The sequence below is a fragment of the Festucalex cinctus genome, chromosome 18, assembly GCF_051991245.1.
Source record: "Festucalex cinctus isolate MCC-2025b chromosome 18, RoL_Fcin_1.0, whole genome shotgun sequence".
Taxonomy (NCBI): Eukaryota; Metazoa; Chordata; class Actinopteri; order Syngnathiformes; family Syngnathidae; genus Festucalex; species Festucalex cinctus.
The window spans coordinates 6,589,232-6,608,319 of NC_135428.1; the positions used below are offsets into that span (position 1 = coordinate 6,589,232).

The window sequence follows — 19,088 nt, forward strand, 5'->3', positions numbered from 1 at the left end:
ATAGCTAGCTTCGGCTTTCTTCATCACCACAAGTCACAGCACTGGAGTCGTGATGAACAAGGGGCACTGGCGCGAAGTAAAGCTCACTCTTCTCTATGTTATGTGCAGTAATAAATAACTGTGTGCGAACAAGATCTTTTCATCACGGTATAGTTTATACAGTAGTCTGCTCGCGAGATGGAAGGAGCAATATGGCCGCCCTGTTGCTTCAACGGCTTACACGGGCGTTTATGGGCTATCGGCTATCCAGTCATATATTCAGATCAGTGGCTAATTGAAAACTTAAAACACGGAAATGTGACGCGCCTGATGGCGAGCCGACCTTTTCGATGGGCGTCCGTTGCCGTCGGTAACAATACAATTTTAAAATGGCGAGATTACTGTGGGAAATTCACGAAAAAGAAGATGCTACGGATGAGGCACGGGCGCCGTAAAGTCGAAACGACGTAACTTGAGGACTCCCTGTAATCATCTTTTTAATACCCTTTTTCATAGCAGTCATTTTGACAAAACTGTATTTTAGGACATGATTACTCCAAAAGCCATTTGCACAAGTTGTACACTGGTACATGTTGAACCTGATTCACGACATCCCCCAACTCACAGACTGAAGCTTAATCCGGAGTTAGTCTGCATCACTAGTGATGAACAATGTATGAAGATGAACTTCGCACGTGTGCATGTGAAAAGAAGACATTCGGCATTGCACATTTATTCCCACTAACATAGTTAGTTCAATTGTCATATTTTCACCCTCCATTAAAATGACTCTATTGATCCGGTTTCCCCTCATTAGCAAGGCCAATCAATTTTCTGTGACAATTTTCTAAGTGAACTAAATGTAATGATCGGCTCTCGAGCTTTGTTCAATGTGTCAGGCATTATGTGACGTACGTGGGAAGCCGGCCGCATTCGGATCCTATAATTTGACGAGTGGGCCGACAAGCCCACAAGTGGGGAGATCAGAGTGCTAGAAAGCCCTGGCGGGAGGAACATGGCTGCCGCGCGCGTTCCATTTGGCACAAGTGGACTTTATCATTCCGAGTGGGTCGAGGTGAAGTGGCTCTGAATGGCTGTTTGCTCCGCGGGCCAAATAAAAACACAAACACGAGCGGCGAGGGTGGGAGGTGCGGCGAAGGGAGAAGTTGGTGTCACCGGGCTGAGTCCCTCCTGAGTAGATTAAGGCGGCTATCTAAAAGAGGCGTGAGGAGGACGTTTGGTTTAATTGCCCCTCTTCCCACCAGCAGCTTGTCTCCGATTAAGAGGACATGCAATAAATGTCAGCGCGACTTACTGCTGAATGACATTTTCTAAACTGTTGATAATCCACCATCTGTGTCAGAAGGGAGCGTTATTAGAAGGACATGTTTGGATCACATCGGGAACATATTTGTATCTCATTCACATACACACCTTATCATCTCCAGCTCGCCGGTCAAAGAGGAGCCATTAAATTAATTATTGATTGGTGCGCTTTGTGTTTCTTTCATTCAGGCTTCCTTCAGGTATGTCAACAGAGAATTGTCCGTTTGAAATGAGAATGTATTGACCTGTGTTTTAACGATTCCTCAGTTTCATCTCACTCCGTAATGATCGCACAAAAACACACATTGGTCAATTCTGCGAGGAAAAAAAACAATAAATAAAAAAGTAAATGAGAGGAATAATTGCGGAGACGTTTAGGATGCGGCGGAGCGTGTCGAAATGCGGCGGGGTTGGCGGGGGCCATTGACAAACACAAGGAGAAGCTGCTCGACAATCTGGACATTGACTTTGACATTGACAAAGTTGATTTTCCACAATGATGGAGTCCCCCTCCCCCTCCCCACCTTTACTGTATCTCCCAGGCCTCCCCGATTATGGGTTTTACTCCGCACCCGGTGACCAAAGGGGGGGGCCCTGCTCCTTTGCTGACTATGGCTCCCTGGGGCCCCAGGCGGCTCAGATGCTGCACAGTGAGCATGCCACCTCCGCCTGCAACTCCCCCCTCCAGCACCTACACAGCCCGGATCAGTTTAAGAACCCAGGTTTGTATACGCGTATCTGTCTTAACCTTTTTTTTTTTTCTTTTTTTTTTTTAACGGACTTTTCACTTTGATTCATGACATTACTCCATGCAGATGGCAGATCTTTTCACTTTCTGCGTTGTTTGGTTTTGTTTTTCATTTTCTCCTGTGCTTGTCAATGAAAAAAATCCCCCCTGCCCCATTAAAAAAAAAGTAGAAAAGTCAGCCTGTCTTGCTGAGAAAATGCATGTTCCCCCCTTTATTATTTTTTTTTACTTTTTTTCGATTATCTGTTATTTTGAGTAGATGTATTGCAGCCCCTGCTTGCACACAAGGGCCTTGCACAGAATGTTATTCACCACTTGCATGTGAGCGGTACGACGACACTGATGATGTCATGAATGACACTTGGCTCTCCAGCACATTTAGAATTTATCTGAATGATTTGGAAAAATGTTTATTTCAAGGGATTTTTTTTATCTGTGTTTGTGAATGATGGTCAATTATCAATAACAACATTTAAAGCCTAAATTTGTTCAATAAAGTGTTATACACTTATTACTTTTCCTCTTCCCGAAAAAGTGCTGAAGCCCCACCCCTACACATTTGGTATCATTGGAAATGTCACCTATAGAGCACAAAAGCAGTTAATTCAGTCGTATGCACTGGGTGGGAGATATTCAGGTTTAAAAAGGTCCACTACAGAGGACAAATTCGAATGGCTGGTAGTCAGGAAGATAAGATGAACAAGAGTCATATATTTTGTCACGATTTTCCATCACCGGCTAGATTCAATAAGTTGTAGACTTGAGCTCGTTTGAGTATGTTTTCAGATAAACATATAAAACAATAGCGCAAAAGTCATACAGTAAACTAGCCTAAGCTTCTGTCCTTACTGGCTTGACCACCCACCAGTACCTATTGTTAAGTAAGGGAATGTGATTTAGTGGACTGCTGCGTCTCATTGTAGGTGACAGTGTTGACCTCCACTTGGCGCTTAGCTGCCACGTCTCCAGAGACTCCAATGCATTTGCTCGCCTTGTTACTGGCAAAAGACTCAAAGTTGTGACTTCACCTTCACTAGTCGAAGTAAAAGAATGAAGAAAGCCAAGGGAGGGAAGTGTGGCCTTCGCAGGCTGGAGGACAAGTCCAAAGCTTCCTTTAATAGCACGTCGGCCAGCTGCCTCAGGCAGATGTTGGCATTTACTACAGCCCGCTCGCTACAAAATGTAGCTCAGCAAACAGCAGAAACGCAGACAGGCTGGTGGAGGGTCAACTCCGCAGATGTGATGGGAGTTCTAAAACTCTGCTGCTTCCTATTATACACAACACATTTTATCACAGCATCCTTTGCTCCAGAGACCTTTTTTTTCCCCATGCATGAGCGATTCGTACGCTGAAAACATTGTACAGTATGAATATAATTGTCTACATTGAGTCATGCAGTTTTATAGAAGAGAACGAGCACAAATCCACTGTGGAATCAGCGTAGCTTGATCACATGACTAGATTCTATACTGGATGTGTCCCTCAAATATGAATTCCTAAAAGGCTTCACATTTGAGACAACCTCGTGAGAGTTTACAAGAACAAGGCACTTTAATTAATTGAAAAATGTGGTTGCATTCATATTATTTATACTTGTTAGAGCGTAACATGTTGTAACTGCTTGGAAAAGGATTTCTATGTTGTTTGCGGATATATTCGGAATTACTTTGTGGATGTTTTTGTTGTGCATGCAAAAAATAGAGTTGTGTTTAAACCATCTTGTCCGTCATAAAATACATTCAATTCGTACTGAATATACACAAAACATGTTAATGTTAAGAAACATATACAGTTAAATACATCTTAATTAAAGAAGATGTGATTGTGCAAAAACATAACTGTTACTTAAATCAGCAGTGTCCAAAATTACCGGAATACTTTCATATATCAAGCAGAGGTGAGCATCATCATTGAGTGGAATTGATGATTGATGGAAGTGGCCACCTTTTGGCGTGTGCTTCAGCACTTTCAGCGAAGCCTCACAAAAATTACACGGATTGAGAAGGACCGTGTGCACACAACCGCGATCGACAGAAGTAATCGTGCTTTACTCGGTGCTCAGTCTGTGCATTTTTTTTTCAAGGATTTGCATTATCAAGCATTCGCTGAAAGTGTTGAAGCATACGCCAAAAGGTGGCCACTTCCATTAATCATCAATTCCACTCAATGACGATGCCCACCTCTGGTATCAAGCACACTAAAAAAATGAGTCCATCAAGCAATCGCATATTGTTCCCATGTTAGTGTTTAAAAAAAAAAAACTGCTCTATGAACAGCTTTCTGTGAGGCTAATAGTTTAGGATTTTACAAGCTTTAAGGGTGGTTGAGACCTTGTAATCCACCAGAAAATATCAGCCCCTGCTCATCACCATAACCAGCAGTTACTTGCCAATCATTCATGTGATATTTTCCCAGTTTGGACCTTAACAGAGCATAAAGTTGTGGGGGAAATGATTTATATTTATTCACCGCAGTGTTATGAAGAGAAATGCTGTTACTTGTATAATTGTAAATAGTTCATTTGCATATTTAAAAAAGCTCTACAGTATATAAAACAAATTTATTAATCACGGCTGTTTTTACTATATGCCGCTGGCTGCTACAAAGTGGATGATGGGCCACAAATGCCCCCCAAGCTGTTTTAGAAGAACATGCGTCTTCAGTATTTGATACTTTAATAATAATACAAAAATGTTCAATATGATTTAGAATCTAGTATCATCTCGGTTCTGCCCCTTTGCCATACACAGAACACATGCAGTCTTTGCATTAAAATATTATTAATATGAGATGGCAGCCTACTGGGGTGTTTGCAGACAAAATAAGAGCACTCGCTGTTTAACATGCTTACAGTTCATCAGGAGCAATTTGAAGTCAAATTGTATTTAGTCATATTGCTTACACTGCCATTGTAACGTTAACAATATATCCTGCAGCGAAATAGTATTTCCCTGGCACACAACACAGATTCCACAGAATTTCTGAGCCAAAGATCAAACTTTTTCTGTGGGGATTCTTTTTTTTTTTTTCAAAGCAGCTTTTTGCTATCTAAGAATGAGGGCCAGACAAAGGGGCATGTTGGAGCTGACAGCGGAGGACATTGCTGTGAAGAGAGTCACATTTTTCTCTCCCCTGCTGTCTTTTTTTTTTTTTTCCTTCCTTCCATTCCTTCATTCGCCATTACGAGCTTTTAGTATTCGTCCGGATTGTTGAAAGACGTTTCATTAGTCTGACTTGCTCTTACTAGCAGGGCAAAGGTGGTAAGTCATGTACAGTGTTTCTTTTTTTCCGGTCCCCTGAGTTTGGACCCGCAAATGAACGCGGGTCAAGCTTTTATATTTCCCCCGATGCCTTCTATCTCTTGTCTGGCGCACGTTTCCGCCGTGAAGTTACTGCCGAGGACTGACAAGTTGACACACGGCTCAAAGTGCTTTCAGAAGTAATGGCCATGTTTTTGTAGTCGGTACTCGTCGTGATCAGCTTGTACAATAAAACAAAGAGGCAATAAATTCAAATGGGAACAAATAAAAACAATCCAACGGTGCGTCACTCTCCTTGTTGACAAGTATTCCTTCTCATTATGCATGTTAGCATTTACACATAGCTGACGTTTCTCAGCATGCTGGGAGTTTGTAGCAGTGTGCTTGCTTTGTGTTGTGCATGATTGGAAGTGGATGTTGATGATGTGACAGCATGTTGAAATACATTAATAGAACGTCATACTGGATTCTCAATTCATTTGATGTCAATTGAACCCAAATTAAGAAAATCAGCCACTTGTTAGTTTCTCATGAATCCAGTGATGAGTTCTATTAATTTAAAACTCGTTCACTGCCAGCCCAAAACTGGACGTCTATATCCGTCAATGGCACTGAATGAACGTAAGTAGCTCACAGTTGTTCATAAAGTTGTTCTGAGCCGCTCTGCTCCACGTTGTGTTTGCACGCAGGCGCCAACCCGTCAAGGCCCGGAGGTTTCCACGGCACCAACAGCCCAGGGCCCGTGGCCGAACTTTACGGACCCAGCAGCCAGGATTCGGCTGTGGGTAACTACATCAGCGCAGCCAGCCCTCAGCCTGGTTCCGGGTTCGGCCCCAGCATCACCGTGAGTACTCGATCTACACCTAATGGATGTCTGGCTGCACCTTGGTATCACTGGCGTTCAATAGTCTACTAATTTGACATTTTTATTTATTTGATTTGTTCTATTTTTTATTATTATTATTATTATTATTATTATTATTTTTTAGTATTTTACAAGTTTTGTATTTTATTGTCAACTCCAAAATGTGTTTTGTTTTTTTTGTTTTTTTTGTTTTGTTTTTTTGAAGTGTTGCAACCTAATTTCACTCAGGTGGCAATGTGCACATTCGGGTGAACCAAATCATAGTTGAAATGTATTTGTGTCAAATGCTAATGTTTATTCTCTCAGCAGTCGCACCAATTACTTCACCCTGTGCGTGTAAAAATGGCTGTTATTTTTAGAAACCCAACCACCAAGTATGTTTAGTCTCCGTCAGTGACCTTGTCCAATTGGCGCTGCTTGACACACTTCCTGTTTTACCGACCGGTTAGCCGCTGCTAGCTGCTCAGAAATGTAAGAAGAGCAGGACTGTTTTAGAGTGGCGATAACAAAGACAGTAGATGACTTTGGCCCCAAATGTCTGCATTAACGTGTCTATAGTTTGGTTAGCCAAAAACAGAACACTTTTCAACATCCATCCATCGATTTTCTATAGCACTTTATTTTCGTGCCCAGCACAAATCTAGCACAAAGGTGGAGTTTTTTTTTATCTTTTGGCATTTTGCTTGACTAACACAAAATATCCATCCCGTTGTGCACCGTTGTCGGATGGAACGCTGACGACTCCCATCCAATCGAAGCAGCTCCCCTTTTTCCCACTCAAATCGGAGCGGTTGAAGCGCACATTTCGAAAGCAGAAATTGACTTGCTGGGGTCCGTGCATGAGATTAGTGTGCGCAAAGTGTGTTTATACAGGTTTATACAGCGAACGTGACGTGGGCAATTGGACACCGCTGATCGTGTCACCCCTCCGCCACATACTGTAGTCATGGTCAGGGCGGTGCTATTAAAATATTTTTAGGATGATTTCTTTAATGATTTCTGCTGGATTGCATTTGGAAATTAGATCCACCAAAATCTCGTTACACCACCTGCGCCAGAAGTTAGACCTGCTTTTTGCAGTCTAAAATCTATTTCTCAATCTGTACAAATCTGCTAGTCTACTTTTTGTCACCAAATTGCAAATTGGATTTAGAACTTTAGAGCAACTAACTAGTGAACAACGAGCTATTAAAGTGAGGCCTGCAAGCTAGCATTTACAAATCTGTTCACAGCTGTCAGACGTCAATTTCGTTTTTTTGTGTGTTAAAAGGCTCTTACATTATTGCTGCTATTCAACCCAGTGACCCAGCAAATGGGCCCCTCTTCCACTCCTGTCCGGACCTGGATGGCTCAGCGAAGTATTTGTTTGCTTGGCGCTTCTGTTCTCTTGGACCTCACTGAATATTTCATCTGGGTTTTATGGCCCTAGAATGGTGAAGCATGGCTGAACTGCTGGACTGGCACTCAGCTTGTTGGGGCATGTTTTTAATAGTTCTACACAATTAAACGGAGAGCAGGCTATGCAAATAACACCTGCTTTGTGGGAATAAAAAGTAATTAGCATATGGGTTGAGGTGGCATAATGAAGAGCCCATTAGTCCTGCAGGACTACATAGTGAAGCAAACTTTATAGTACACATCATTAAACTGAGTTGCAGGGACCAGAAAGTGGAGGTTGAGCTGGTCTTTGGTTCGTGTGAGGCCGCCTCGCCTGATTTGCACTGAAACAAGCGCAAATAATTGTTTTATGGTCTCCAAACAAAAAGGGAAACCATGTTTTTTATTTGCTTCCAAAGCAAAACCTCCATTAATTGTTTTAGGTCCACTGGCGATCAGCCATAATCGGCTGGCGTCAGTTTTGGGAGCAAAATATTTGTTAGGAAAGATCAGGCTGGCTCGTTTTCAAGGCAGATTTACCAGCAGTGAGTTTACCAACGGAAATCAAGCGTTTGTATTATTTTCCAATTGTTGCTTTGGTGGCTAGTATTTAGAATGTAGTTTAAAATATGAGTAAAATAAACAGATCAATTTTCATATTTGATGCAACAGTTGGGAACAGTTGATTTGTTTTTATTTTATTTTTTTTAACCACTGTGGTAAATACATTTCACAGTGGTAAAGAGACATTGGGTCATCAAATCAATAAACACACTGCCAGAAGCTAAAGAAACCAAGACAATATTTGTATGTGCTCCACACTAAGATAACATTTATTTCCATCCGTCCATTTTCGTCGAAAGGTGCGGCACATCCTGACCTAGTCGCCAATCAATCATAAGCAGACACACAACATTCACACTCCCACCATCACGGGGTGGGAATTGAACCCACGCGGCATGCAGAATGCAAAAGTGCAAGTTATAACCTTCTTTTAAAAAGAATTCAACTCCACATATAAAATAATATAGAATAAAAAGTATAAAGAATTGAACTCTAGCATGATCCGCTGACCCTAAACAAGCCCTATAGAGAACGAATGGATGGATCATTTCAGTTTTTTTTTTAACAGACCATACGCAACACAGATATTATCCTGGCTAGTCCATCATTATTATAAACTTCTGAGAATGTAATCTAGCGATGTCATGGTAACGGTGCTAACTTACAAATTTCAAGCTAATTAGTATCAGTTTGATGATTTTTCAAGCTGTTATTCTAACATTTGTACATTGTATATTGAGCATATACGTATATTCGTATATTGTGTGTCCAGGTATATTTATAAATTGTGCGTATGCTTATAGTCGTATATTTTACGTATATGTATATTGTGCGAATAGGCATATTCGTATCTTGTGCATATACGTAAATTCGTATATTGTGCATACACATATATACATATTCGTGTATTGTTCCTTTTAGCATTTCTGTTTTCAAATGCAACGGAAGTCAAGATTCCAGCCTCCCCAGTGGATGATCCCAACATGCCAGCGTTATTAAATCATCTCGTCCCAATCAGGCAGCAAAGCAGAATGCTGATGGGGCCTCGTCATCAGCGTTGCGCACGACTTCAGAGTCACGCTTGGCTGCTTTTATTAATCCCTTTAGCCACTATCAAAATAGCGCCTGCAAAGAAGCCGTAATGATTTTAACTGTTTTTATATGCAAGACAATTAGAACGCAATTAGTTGATTGAGGCGATAACAGCGGCTAATCACAGCTGAAAGGGCTGCTCCTTTCTTTGCTTGTGATTTCCACCAACCTGTCAGCAGCCACTCTGACGCGAGCCTGATTAGCTGAGCGGCACCGTGATCTCATTCTGGGATGTTTTTGATCTCGCCATGTGCTCATATCTAATCACTTGTGCGTGCGTGTGCATGTGTTTTTGTATGTATGAGTGTCTTTACATCATGTATGTATTAGATGCCGTTATTGTAACATGCTTGATTTGAGAGCGTGTGCACTTTCTCCAGTAAAAAAAATAATAATAATAATATAGTGTTCGTATAACCTTTATACAGGATGTTCCCCAAAAAAAAAAAAAAAAAAAAAAGTGGCATTATTTCAAGATAGCCAATTGTCACTCAATTTTTAGGATGTGCAAAGATTAATGTAAAACTTACCTTAATTTAAACGTAGCCACCTCCTCGACTCTCTGACCTAAGCCACGGCCCTTACTAACATCACGTGAAAATTGCTTAGAAAAAAGCTGACGTTAGCCACGACTGCTACGTTGGTAGCATGACATTCATAACGGAGTCTTACTCTAATACAAAATGTTATCGGTTTGAAGTCTTGTTTTGTTTTTAGAATGTACGATCAATTAAATTCAACCTTACCTTTTGAGCAGAAATAATAATGCTTCTGAATCCTTAGCTGCTCCCGTTTGCTAGTCTTATGTCCGGTTGTTCACAAATACAGGGTGGATTTTATTTGTATTTTTTAATTCCCGGAGGTTGTTATTCTGCTATCGCTTCAACAAAGCTCCTGTAGCTTAAGGTACAAAACTGCGGAGGTGTACTGACAATCGATTATGGGTGTGCCCGCAAGCACACGGCAAATGATTGGTATCTCGATTTCTTAAAAATCAAATTAGTAGTTCAAGATAGGGCTAAAGAGGGTTTTTTTTTGTTTTGTTTTGTTTTTTTTGTTTTGTTTTTTTCAAAAATCGTTTTACTATTGGACTACTGTCAGTTTAATACGAACATTTTGAACAAATATGAAAAATTGTGATTTATTTGTAAACTGCATATTCCTCCTTTAAGTTAATTGTTAATTTAATGTTTGATATTTTTCTCTTTTTTTTTTTCAAGGTGAAGAATGGCATACACCAGCAAAATAAAATAATTGTACATGTTAAAATATGTAAACATATTCAAACAAGAGTGTGCAACTTACATTTTTCAATACAAATTCAATTAAATAAATTCAATAAAAGCACACCAACTGCTGAGCAGATTTGGACATAGCAACAAAAAAAATTAAAAATGGTGTCATTCCGAAAGTCACCCCTACACATTTGGTATCATTGGAAAGCTCTGAACGTCCCCTCTATAGAGCACATGATGAGTTAATTCAATCGTATGCACTGGGTGGTAGATATTCAGGTTTGAAAAGGTCCACTACAGAGGACAAATTTGAATTGCTGGTAGTCAGGAGAATATATACTGTACCAAATGATGTCTTCTTTTTTTTTCAAACTGTGTCTACTTTAAGTGAGGGGAGTTGAGCTGATGATCTAACTGAATCTCATTTGAAAACTTGTAGCAGAAAAAGTTGATATGATTGACTTTCCTTTCCTTGAAATGCATACTGACCGCAGCACTAACTGTACACTTTTAGGGCCCCTTGATTGCGACAGCTTTTACAAATGGATACCATTGAACAGGTGGCCTGCTTGCCATCTCATCAGAGGTATTGCATTTTATTTACTGTGCATTTTATCAGTCTTCTCTTTCCTGTATGTCCATCGCATCAGTCGCCCTTCACATAGCAGAGCAGCGAGTTGAGCCTGAAGTGTCACTCAGTGGCCACACCAGCACCAAGATGTACACTTCACTTCAGTTTGGAGCAATAATAACAATAATTTTATTTCAGCTATGGTTTAAAAAAAAAAATGTAGTTATAAATGTTTGGCACCTTAATTGTTTTAGTCTACTAAATTTCAGTGCATTTTAGTTGAAAATATATAGTGTAAAGGGTGTCTTAAAAGAGATTCTTCTTCAATTAACCTTTCAAAATCAATTGTAAATATGCATTTCACCTTTTTTGCTTGAAACACAATTACCTGTATTTAGGTTGCCTGTCAATGTCTATCAATCAAACTTTATTTATATAGCACCTTTCATACATTAAAATGCAACCCAAGGTGCTAAACAATTAAAACATCCATAATATAATAAAAAGGGGAAAAAAACATGGCAGGGCACAGAGAAACCATATGAGGAAAGGCACCCAGGAAACACTGGAGCTAAAAACTACAAGACAACAAAATAAAAGCAGTTAAACGCTAAAAGAAGACAGAATAAGTAACAAAACCAAAATTCACAACAGAGTTGAAATGTTAATGCTGAAATGCTGAATTTCTGTATTAAAAACTCAGTCACAACACCCGCACAGGTTAACCTTTTTAGTTTAAAATAACTTACTTTACCCTCCAGAGTCCCGCATCGTACTTAAGTCAACAGCAAAACAAAAGCTTTTTTTTTCTTTTTTTTTTTATTAATCTATTTGGTCTCACTTTAAATCCATCTATGTTCCTACTAGCCTCATCCTAGCTAATGCTAAGCTAGTTTGTCTCTCAGGTCTGGCGTCCAAGTTTGCCAACTCCATTTTGTTTGTTGCTAGCATAGCGTTAGCCGGCCAAACATTCCCGTTGCTCGGCGTTAGCTGGTTAACAGGTATTAGCCGTAGCCGGCCAACAGTGACGCCAAACTTAGTGTTCGCGCATATGCACTCCCCACGTAGCTATTCCTAGTTTATTATATGGTGACAGTATGGGTCAGTTTTTTTTTCCACTCTTCACAACTTACACCAACACAAATGTCGAGTGACATACTATAACGAAGTGAAGTGTACTACTTGGTAGAAACGTGGCTACCAAATCTCAATTGTTTTCATGTTAGTCACGTGTTAAAGGTTGCTCGTGTGGCTTCATGAGTCACACACTCACACGGCACTCCAGCTCTGCCAAGTTACTTTCTTCTTCACATTTATTTTCAAAGCAGTTTTTGAATCTCAGCTCTGCTTTTCAAGGACAGAGCCTTCATCTCACCTTCACCTTCCATGTCCAAAATAGACATTTACTGTATTTTTAGATTGTTTGAGTCTGTTCCAATGTCACATTTGCAGCATGTGCACACGTGGTCGCGCATGCGAGCCTGTTGACTGTCAGCACGATCATTCATTTTGTTTTCATGCCTTTTTGTCTTTTCACACGTTTATTGACTCGCGCTGTCGCCGTGCTGTCCTTCCTCTCTCCAGCAGAGTTTGTCTGGCGGCCCAGGAAAGACGGGACGAAGTTTCTAATTGGCTTTGTGTGCAGGTGGCGCTACTGAGGCACAGCGGACAGGCTCAAAGAGCGAGCAAGTGCTAAACCATATGAAGAAGAAAAGAAACTGTTGAGTCATCTCAGAAAAAGAACAACTGCTGTACTATATTCAAACCTCCTGTAATGTCAGCGCCCGGTTTGGTTTGATGTTTCACATCCCTCTCACCCGCCTCTTTTTTTTCCTGTGCTTCGGTTGCTCTGTCGGTTTAGTTCCACACGACTTTTGTGTCATTTTGTTTGATTTCTTTTTCTGCTTTTTAAACAGCGGGCGACGTGGCAAAAAAACAAAAACAAAAACTGCTTGTAATGTCTTCGTCTTTGGTAGCTTGAAAGAGAAATGAAGCATTCAGGCTCAACACAAAAAATAACAAAAAACAAAGAGTCGCTGTGCAAGAAGATTCTTAGATTTGAAAAAAAAATCAATTTTAGGGCAAATCGGATACGAGGGTATCAAAGTAATAAATCTTAGTAGCGCTTTTTATTTCTTGTGATGTCTCATTGTTAACCATGATGACCTATTTTGGGGCAATACAAAGAGGACTCCAATATTTTTATGGTCCTTTTTTTATAAGTGTTGTTTTTGTTGTTTAGAAATATATAAATATTATATATATAAATATATATATATATATATGCTATAACAAATTTCATATAACAACATTGTCAAACTTGCGAAAAAGAAATGTAGCTGTACATATTATTCCAGTCACTGCATATAACCAACTCAGTGAGAGAATAGCATATTTTTGTGATGGTGTGTCAAAGAACATGTTATAGCGTGTGAATAGAAGAAAAAGCTGTAAACACTTATGATTATAATTCTTTTTAGTTTCCCTGCTGAAAGACGGTAACAACCCTGAGACCAACACACACTTGTTGCTCTGTAAATAGTCAACGCTGAATCGTTTTACAAAGTGTCAAACCAGCAAACTTACAAATGGTGTGTTCAGTCAGTCAAGTTTTATGAAATTTAAAAAAAAAAAAAAAAAAAAAAAAAAGAAGAAGAAAAAAAGATCCGAATTGGTATCTTTTGTTAAGCTGTTAAGACGACGAGGAGAAAGAAAAAAAAAAGATTTTAATCCAAAGCACACTGTACTTTTAGATTGCATTTTGTGCATATGCGGACACTTTTGTACTCTTCTCGGTTTTCTCTTATTGTTTGTATCATCCTTCTCCTTCCCAAATTCTTTTGGGAACAAACAATGTACGGGCGAGCCCGCTTTGTTGTTAGTTTTTGGAATGAATTAGGAAAGGTTTTTTGATACCATACCTCAGCCTTGCCAATTCTGTTGTGGAATGGCGGGCAGGTTTAATTTATTCTCACGTAAATGAAAACACTGAATGATTTAAATAGATCTATTTAAAGGAAGAAAAAAAAGAGAGAAGAAGAAGAAGAAGAAATCATTGCACTGTGAGTAGTGAAGTACAGGCCATTTCCTATTTGCACATGTACATGTTGGCTTTTTAAAAGGCGGCCCTGTGCTTTGGGATTAGCGCAAAAAGGATTTTTGGATTCATGTATTCCGAACTAGACAAACACCTTTGAATGGCGAAGGTGACTTAACAGCTTGCTAAATAGTACTTGACATGTTTGACCTTTGCTTTGCTTTTATTAGACCCATGACTCATCTGAACGTATTTATTCTGGGTCGCACACTGAATTACTCGCTATCAAACCACAAACATTTCACTAATAATAATAGTAATAATAACGATGCGCTTCCTGAGTGTCATCGGCTATTTCAAGGTCATCCGACGGAGCGGATGGTGTGCATACTGATGCATAATAATTATGTACTGTTTTGTTTTTTTTGTTTTTTTTTGTTGTTGTTGTTCCACCCACTTGCATTTCCAAACAACCAGGTTAAGTAATATGCTGGATACTTTTAAAGTCGATGGTATGCAGTTGTGATGAAGTAATAATTTAAAGGAGAAAAAAAAAACTTTTAATGTTCACATGTAAAAGAAAAAACTAAACTACCAAAAAAAAAAAAAAAAAAAAAAAGAACAAACAAAAAAAAAGAAGAAAGATGCTTCTTTGCTGATTTCTAGTTCGATTTTGTTGTGGTTTCTATATGAATAATAATTGTACTATACTATTAAAATGTACTGTGCATCCATTGCTTTTCTCTCTTTCCATCCTCGGAAGATCTTTTGTTGCTCATTCATGTATTTCATGGGTGTGTAAAGAAATAACTTGTAAACGCAGTGCTGTCTTTGCTCCCAGTCTAGTGCTTCATTGTTGTTCTTCCTCCTCCTTTCCCCGGCCTCCTCCTCCAAGTACAAGTAGATGTTCTATAGAGCTCATTAATATGATAGATGTAGTGACTGTAGTAGACTTAGGACCAGTCAAGATATACGCTAGACCTTTCTCTCGGTGACCATGTTAGTCTCACATCTTCACACTTGGACCTTTTTAGTTCTTCTACTCTTCCTTTCTTCCGTTGGCGTCACCTCTCTCGCATGGTTTCGGCGAACCAAAGCTCTCGTGGATGGACGATAGAGAGAGAAACACTTGCTGGGAGGTGGAAGTGTACACAAGGCATTATTTGGATATCCCACCCTTGAATGTTTTTAAAGGGGTGTGCCATACTACCTTAAATGCTAACGCTAGATATGCAAAACGCGTATTCTTTGATTTGCTTTGCCAGAGGGACGCATTCTGTCATCGCTGTTACATTATTGAATGAAAACCGATTTTATTTTAAATGAATTGAAATAGAATGGGGAAAAAAAACATAATTCAAGCCAGGCCTGAGTTCAATACTCAAAATATTGCGATCTCTTTTGTGGAATATTGTCATTGTGTAATTCCTCAAATAGTGACCATGTTTGAGAGGAGGCCTTGCTCCTTTTTTTTTCTTGGCTCCTCTCAGGAATGGAGGCAGAAGTAATTGTTGCCTACCAAGGTTGTCAGATATGATACAAGCTCAAGTGCTTTTGCACTTGCTGCAAGGGCATAAGAGCTTGCCATGCTTCTCTATTGTGGTTATTTTATTAACTGACATTTCTGATTTTATAGTAGTTTGCAAACAGCCGCAATTGGAAGAATACCAAAGGATGGAATTATGCACCCACATCACCGTACTGTTAACGTCAATAACGCTGTCCTCCAAGCTATGATATCGATCTATTTACACTTCTCTTGCAGCTATTTGGTATAACTAATCCATTGTTGACCGAAATTGGCCGAACGGGACTCCAGATAGCGATGACAAATGAAGCGTCATGAAGCACTTGTGATATTTTTTGACTCCTCTAGATGGCAGTATTGGTTTAAAGATGCAGTGGAAATTTCCATTGCACTAGCCTTTATTTAAATCAAGAGCACCATCTAGAGGAGTCAAAAAATATTGCAAGTGTTTCATGAAGCTTCATTTTCCCATCACTAATGGAAAGACATCAGTCGTAAAAGTAATTCCTCATTAACCTCTTTTGGGAGGGAAATGAACATTGCAGTTAGCCTATTAGACTGGAGGCCACTATTTGAGGAAATTATTTATTCATAAATTGCTAGAATGTTACACAACAATTAAAACACCTGACATTATAACACTAATAAGTCACATGATCCTGGGGAGAGAAACGTGCGTTGTGCTCAATTTTAACATTTTTACTTAGGGGTGTTCTCGCTTTTGTTGCTAGGGCTTTAGCTCCGCATAACATTACAACAAATCAGTGACAAGGAAAGAGACTGTAATGGAATTGAAGCTATCACAAGCATTCTTGTTTATTTTTAACATGTGAGACATTACTTAAAAAAATAAAAAAAAAATCAAGACATTTTAACCTCTCTGTACTCTTTAGCCTTCTATCCAACAGGGTAAAAGAAAGTGTTTTTTCACGTTAGTTTAACTTTTGCTTCGAAAAGAACTAGTATGAGAATGAAGCCACCTGAACAGAACAAAAACTTGAACTTTCTTTGCCGCCAATGGCCTCCGTAGTGTAGTGATGCAGTAGCTTGGACTTTAAGGTAGCATGGCTCTGTGGCTCTCATTTCATTTGATCGCAAACTGACAGCGCTTTGCAGCTGATGAATGTTACTCATTTTAGTCGACTTAGCTTCTCCGTTCAGGGAGAGGGGAGGGGGACTTGGTTTAAGAAAAAAAAAAAAAAAAATCTCAAAAAAAAAAAAAAGTCCACCTGGAAGGTGTTGACGTTTGTGTACTACCGTATCCATTGAAACTTGAATCTGGAGGCAAGTGCTAGGCAATGGCCACACTTCACTTAGCTGGTCCGCACGCCGACTTTTCTGTTATCTTGTCCACTCAATTCCACTCTTGAATGTTCTCCATCATCGCCAACCCAGAAAAAAAAACTTGACAAAGCTGTCCTTATCTCCAAGCTATCTTTTATGAAAGAGTGGGCTGTCACACTGACTGCAAAGTTAGTCTTGTTTTTTTTTTTTATACCACATCTACCCAGCTTTCAAGATGGCAGAAAAGAAACGTGTATTTAGAGTCAATTCCCAGTTGAAAGCATCACCACCTCCCATGCAATAGACATAAGTACAAGTATATGCGTGTGTCTTCATTAGATAGGAGCCGTCTGATTAATACTAGCCTGCAGACTTGTGCTCATTGTAGTAGGAGCGTCCCGTCACTATTCCATCCCAGGTACATCGCGGGACATGTTTCTTGCATCGCTCTCGGGCCATTCCTAACACTTGCCCCCCTTTTTTTGTTTTTTATTCCGTTAACCGACTTTTTATGGCGAGAGATGGACAGACAGACTCGACTGACCTGATCTGAAAGCATCTTTCAGGTTACCATATAGGCTTGCTAAAGCCCCGTTGTAAAACATATGGAAAATAATAATGGATGGATGGGGGTCTCTCACATATCAAATGTGGAAAGTCTAATTTTATATTTGTATTTTCAAATAATAATATTGACAAAAAAAAAATTGTCTGTGAAAGGTTTCCATCCTCTACTGTGGTCCAGAAATTGATGTGTCTGTCTGGAAAATAAATACAATAAACTGAATTGTTATATGACTTGTTTCTGCTTTTTTTAGTTTCTATTTATTATTACGTTTTTTGACATTACAATTAATGCTTGAATCCACCCTCATACAGATTACATCTATTCACACTTAAGTAGCATTGAAAAGGCGCCATATAAATCTAAGTTATTATTACTGCAGTCCAGGAAGCAAACAAGCCATGCTGTGTAATTCTGCTTCCCCCCAGTGGTCATCCGCGGTACTGCATATGCACTCGGGAAAATAAGCCAATCAACCACTAGTATTTTTCTCATCAGCGCCATCGTGAAGAGCATCGATATCAGCTAAGGCTCACTGACTAAATGGCTGTAGCTGGAATAAGAGGATGAATCAACACGAGGAAGCGCACCCGCACACATGAGTTGAGGTTAATAAAGGTTGAAATTCAGTCATTCCAGTTCCAAGTTTATCATCATTATTCACATTACATTCGCTCTCATGTAGATGCAATATATCACTTTCAAAGATGTGTAATGTGGCGACTCCATCGGTCATCCTGACATGCCGATCGATCAGGCCGGCTCTCGAGCCGTGCCGCCAGTTGTCAACAGGGGCGTTTAGAGACCCCCGAGAGGCCGCAGGGCCAGAAGAAAACACACAAATAGATAAACAAAGATATTAAAAAGCATGCTTAAAATAAACAAGCCTGTTAGATTTCAATGGTGCGCGGGAACTATGTTGAAGCAAATTGACGAGTTTCATTTAGACAAAAGTACTGAGTAGCTTTTGCTGCCATCTTGTGACATCGATAGGCAATTATCAGCGGTGCTCCTTTCTCCATAATAATGAGCAAAAGCAGCCGTAAATAAGATGCAGTGAGTCCAGGGACTGTATTCTTTCGCTGTCCATCCTACCTGGTTGACCTTTCCGCTCTGGCTGCTTTTCAGTGGGCCAATTAAAAGTGGCATTAAGATCTGCAAGCTGGATGCTCGGAGGGCCACAAAGGCTTTAAAGGGGACATAATGTGTACAATTGACTGCTCAATTGCTTGTTTACAAATAGAAGGGGCTCGGGACTGCCGACCCATCCATCAAGTGTGAAATTCTACTCGAATTTTTAAATCCTTTGTTATTGTCAGTGGTGTTGTGGTCCCTGGAGAAGAGTGTATACACTCAATTTCTACTTTTTTTTTAAATTACCCTTTTTAAACCCACTAAGAATAATTAAAGGTGGATTCAATGATGTTCTCGAAAAGTGGAAGCCAAACATCTGTTTGTCACGTTTAAAAAACTGTGCATGCGCTCTCCTTCTCTGTCTGGGGGAAACTCCTCTCAAATGTCGCTAACGTCCGAGCTCATCTTCTTCATACGGATGTCGTCTTGCGGCTCTCAGATATTTTCAAAGTGCGCGGTCAGCTCGGTGGAGCTACAACGACGAATGGCTGAATCCAAAGCTCACTACACGAAGCTAGCTAC

At 39.8% G+C, this 19,088-nt stretch overlaps 1 protein-coding gene across 11 annotated transcripts in view; it reads left to right on the forward strand.

Annotated features, from left to right (window-relative positions):
* Nucleotides 1-17,665, forward strand: part of LOC144005816 (RNA-binding protein Musashi homolog 2) — a 271,115-nt gene extending 253,450 nt beyond the window's left edge. For 2 of the 11 annotated variants that reach the window (XM_077504186.1, XM_077504192.1), the window contains exons 12-14: nucleotides 1,848-2,027; nucleotides 6,004-6,158; nucleotides 10,962-17,665. In XM_077504186.1, the coding sequence (XP_077360312.1) occupies nucleotides 1,848-2,027; nucleotides 6,004-6,158; nucleotides 10,962-11,003 (377 nt within the window). In that variant the 3' untranslated portion in view covers nucleotides 11,004-17,665. The remainder of the gene's footprint in view (nucleotides 1-1,847; nucleotides 2,028-6,003; nucleotides 6,159-10,961) is intronic. The other 9 variants (XM_077504185.1, XM_077504191.1, XM_077504194.1 and 6 more) reach the window with 6 other exon arrangements.
* Nucleotides 17,666-19,088: the final 1,423 nt, after the last annotated feature.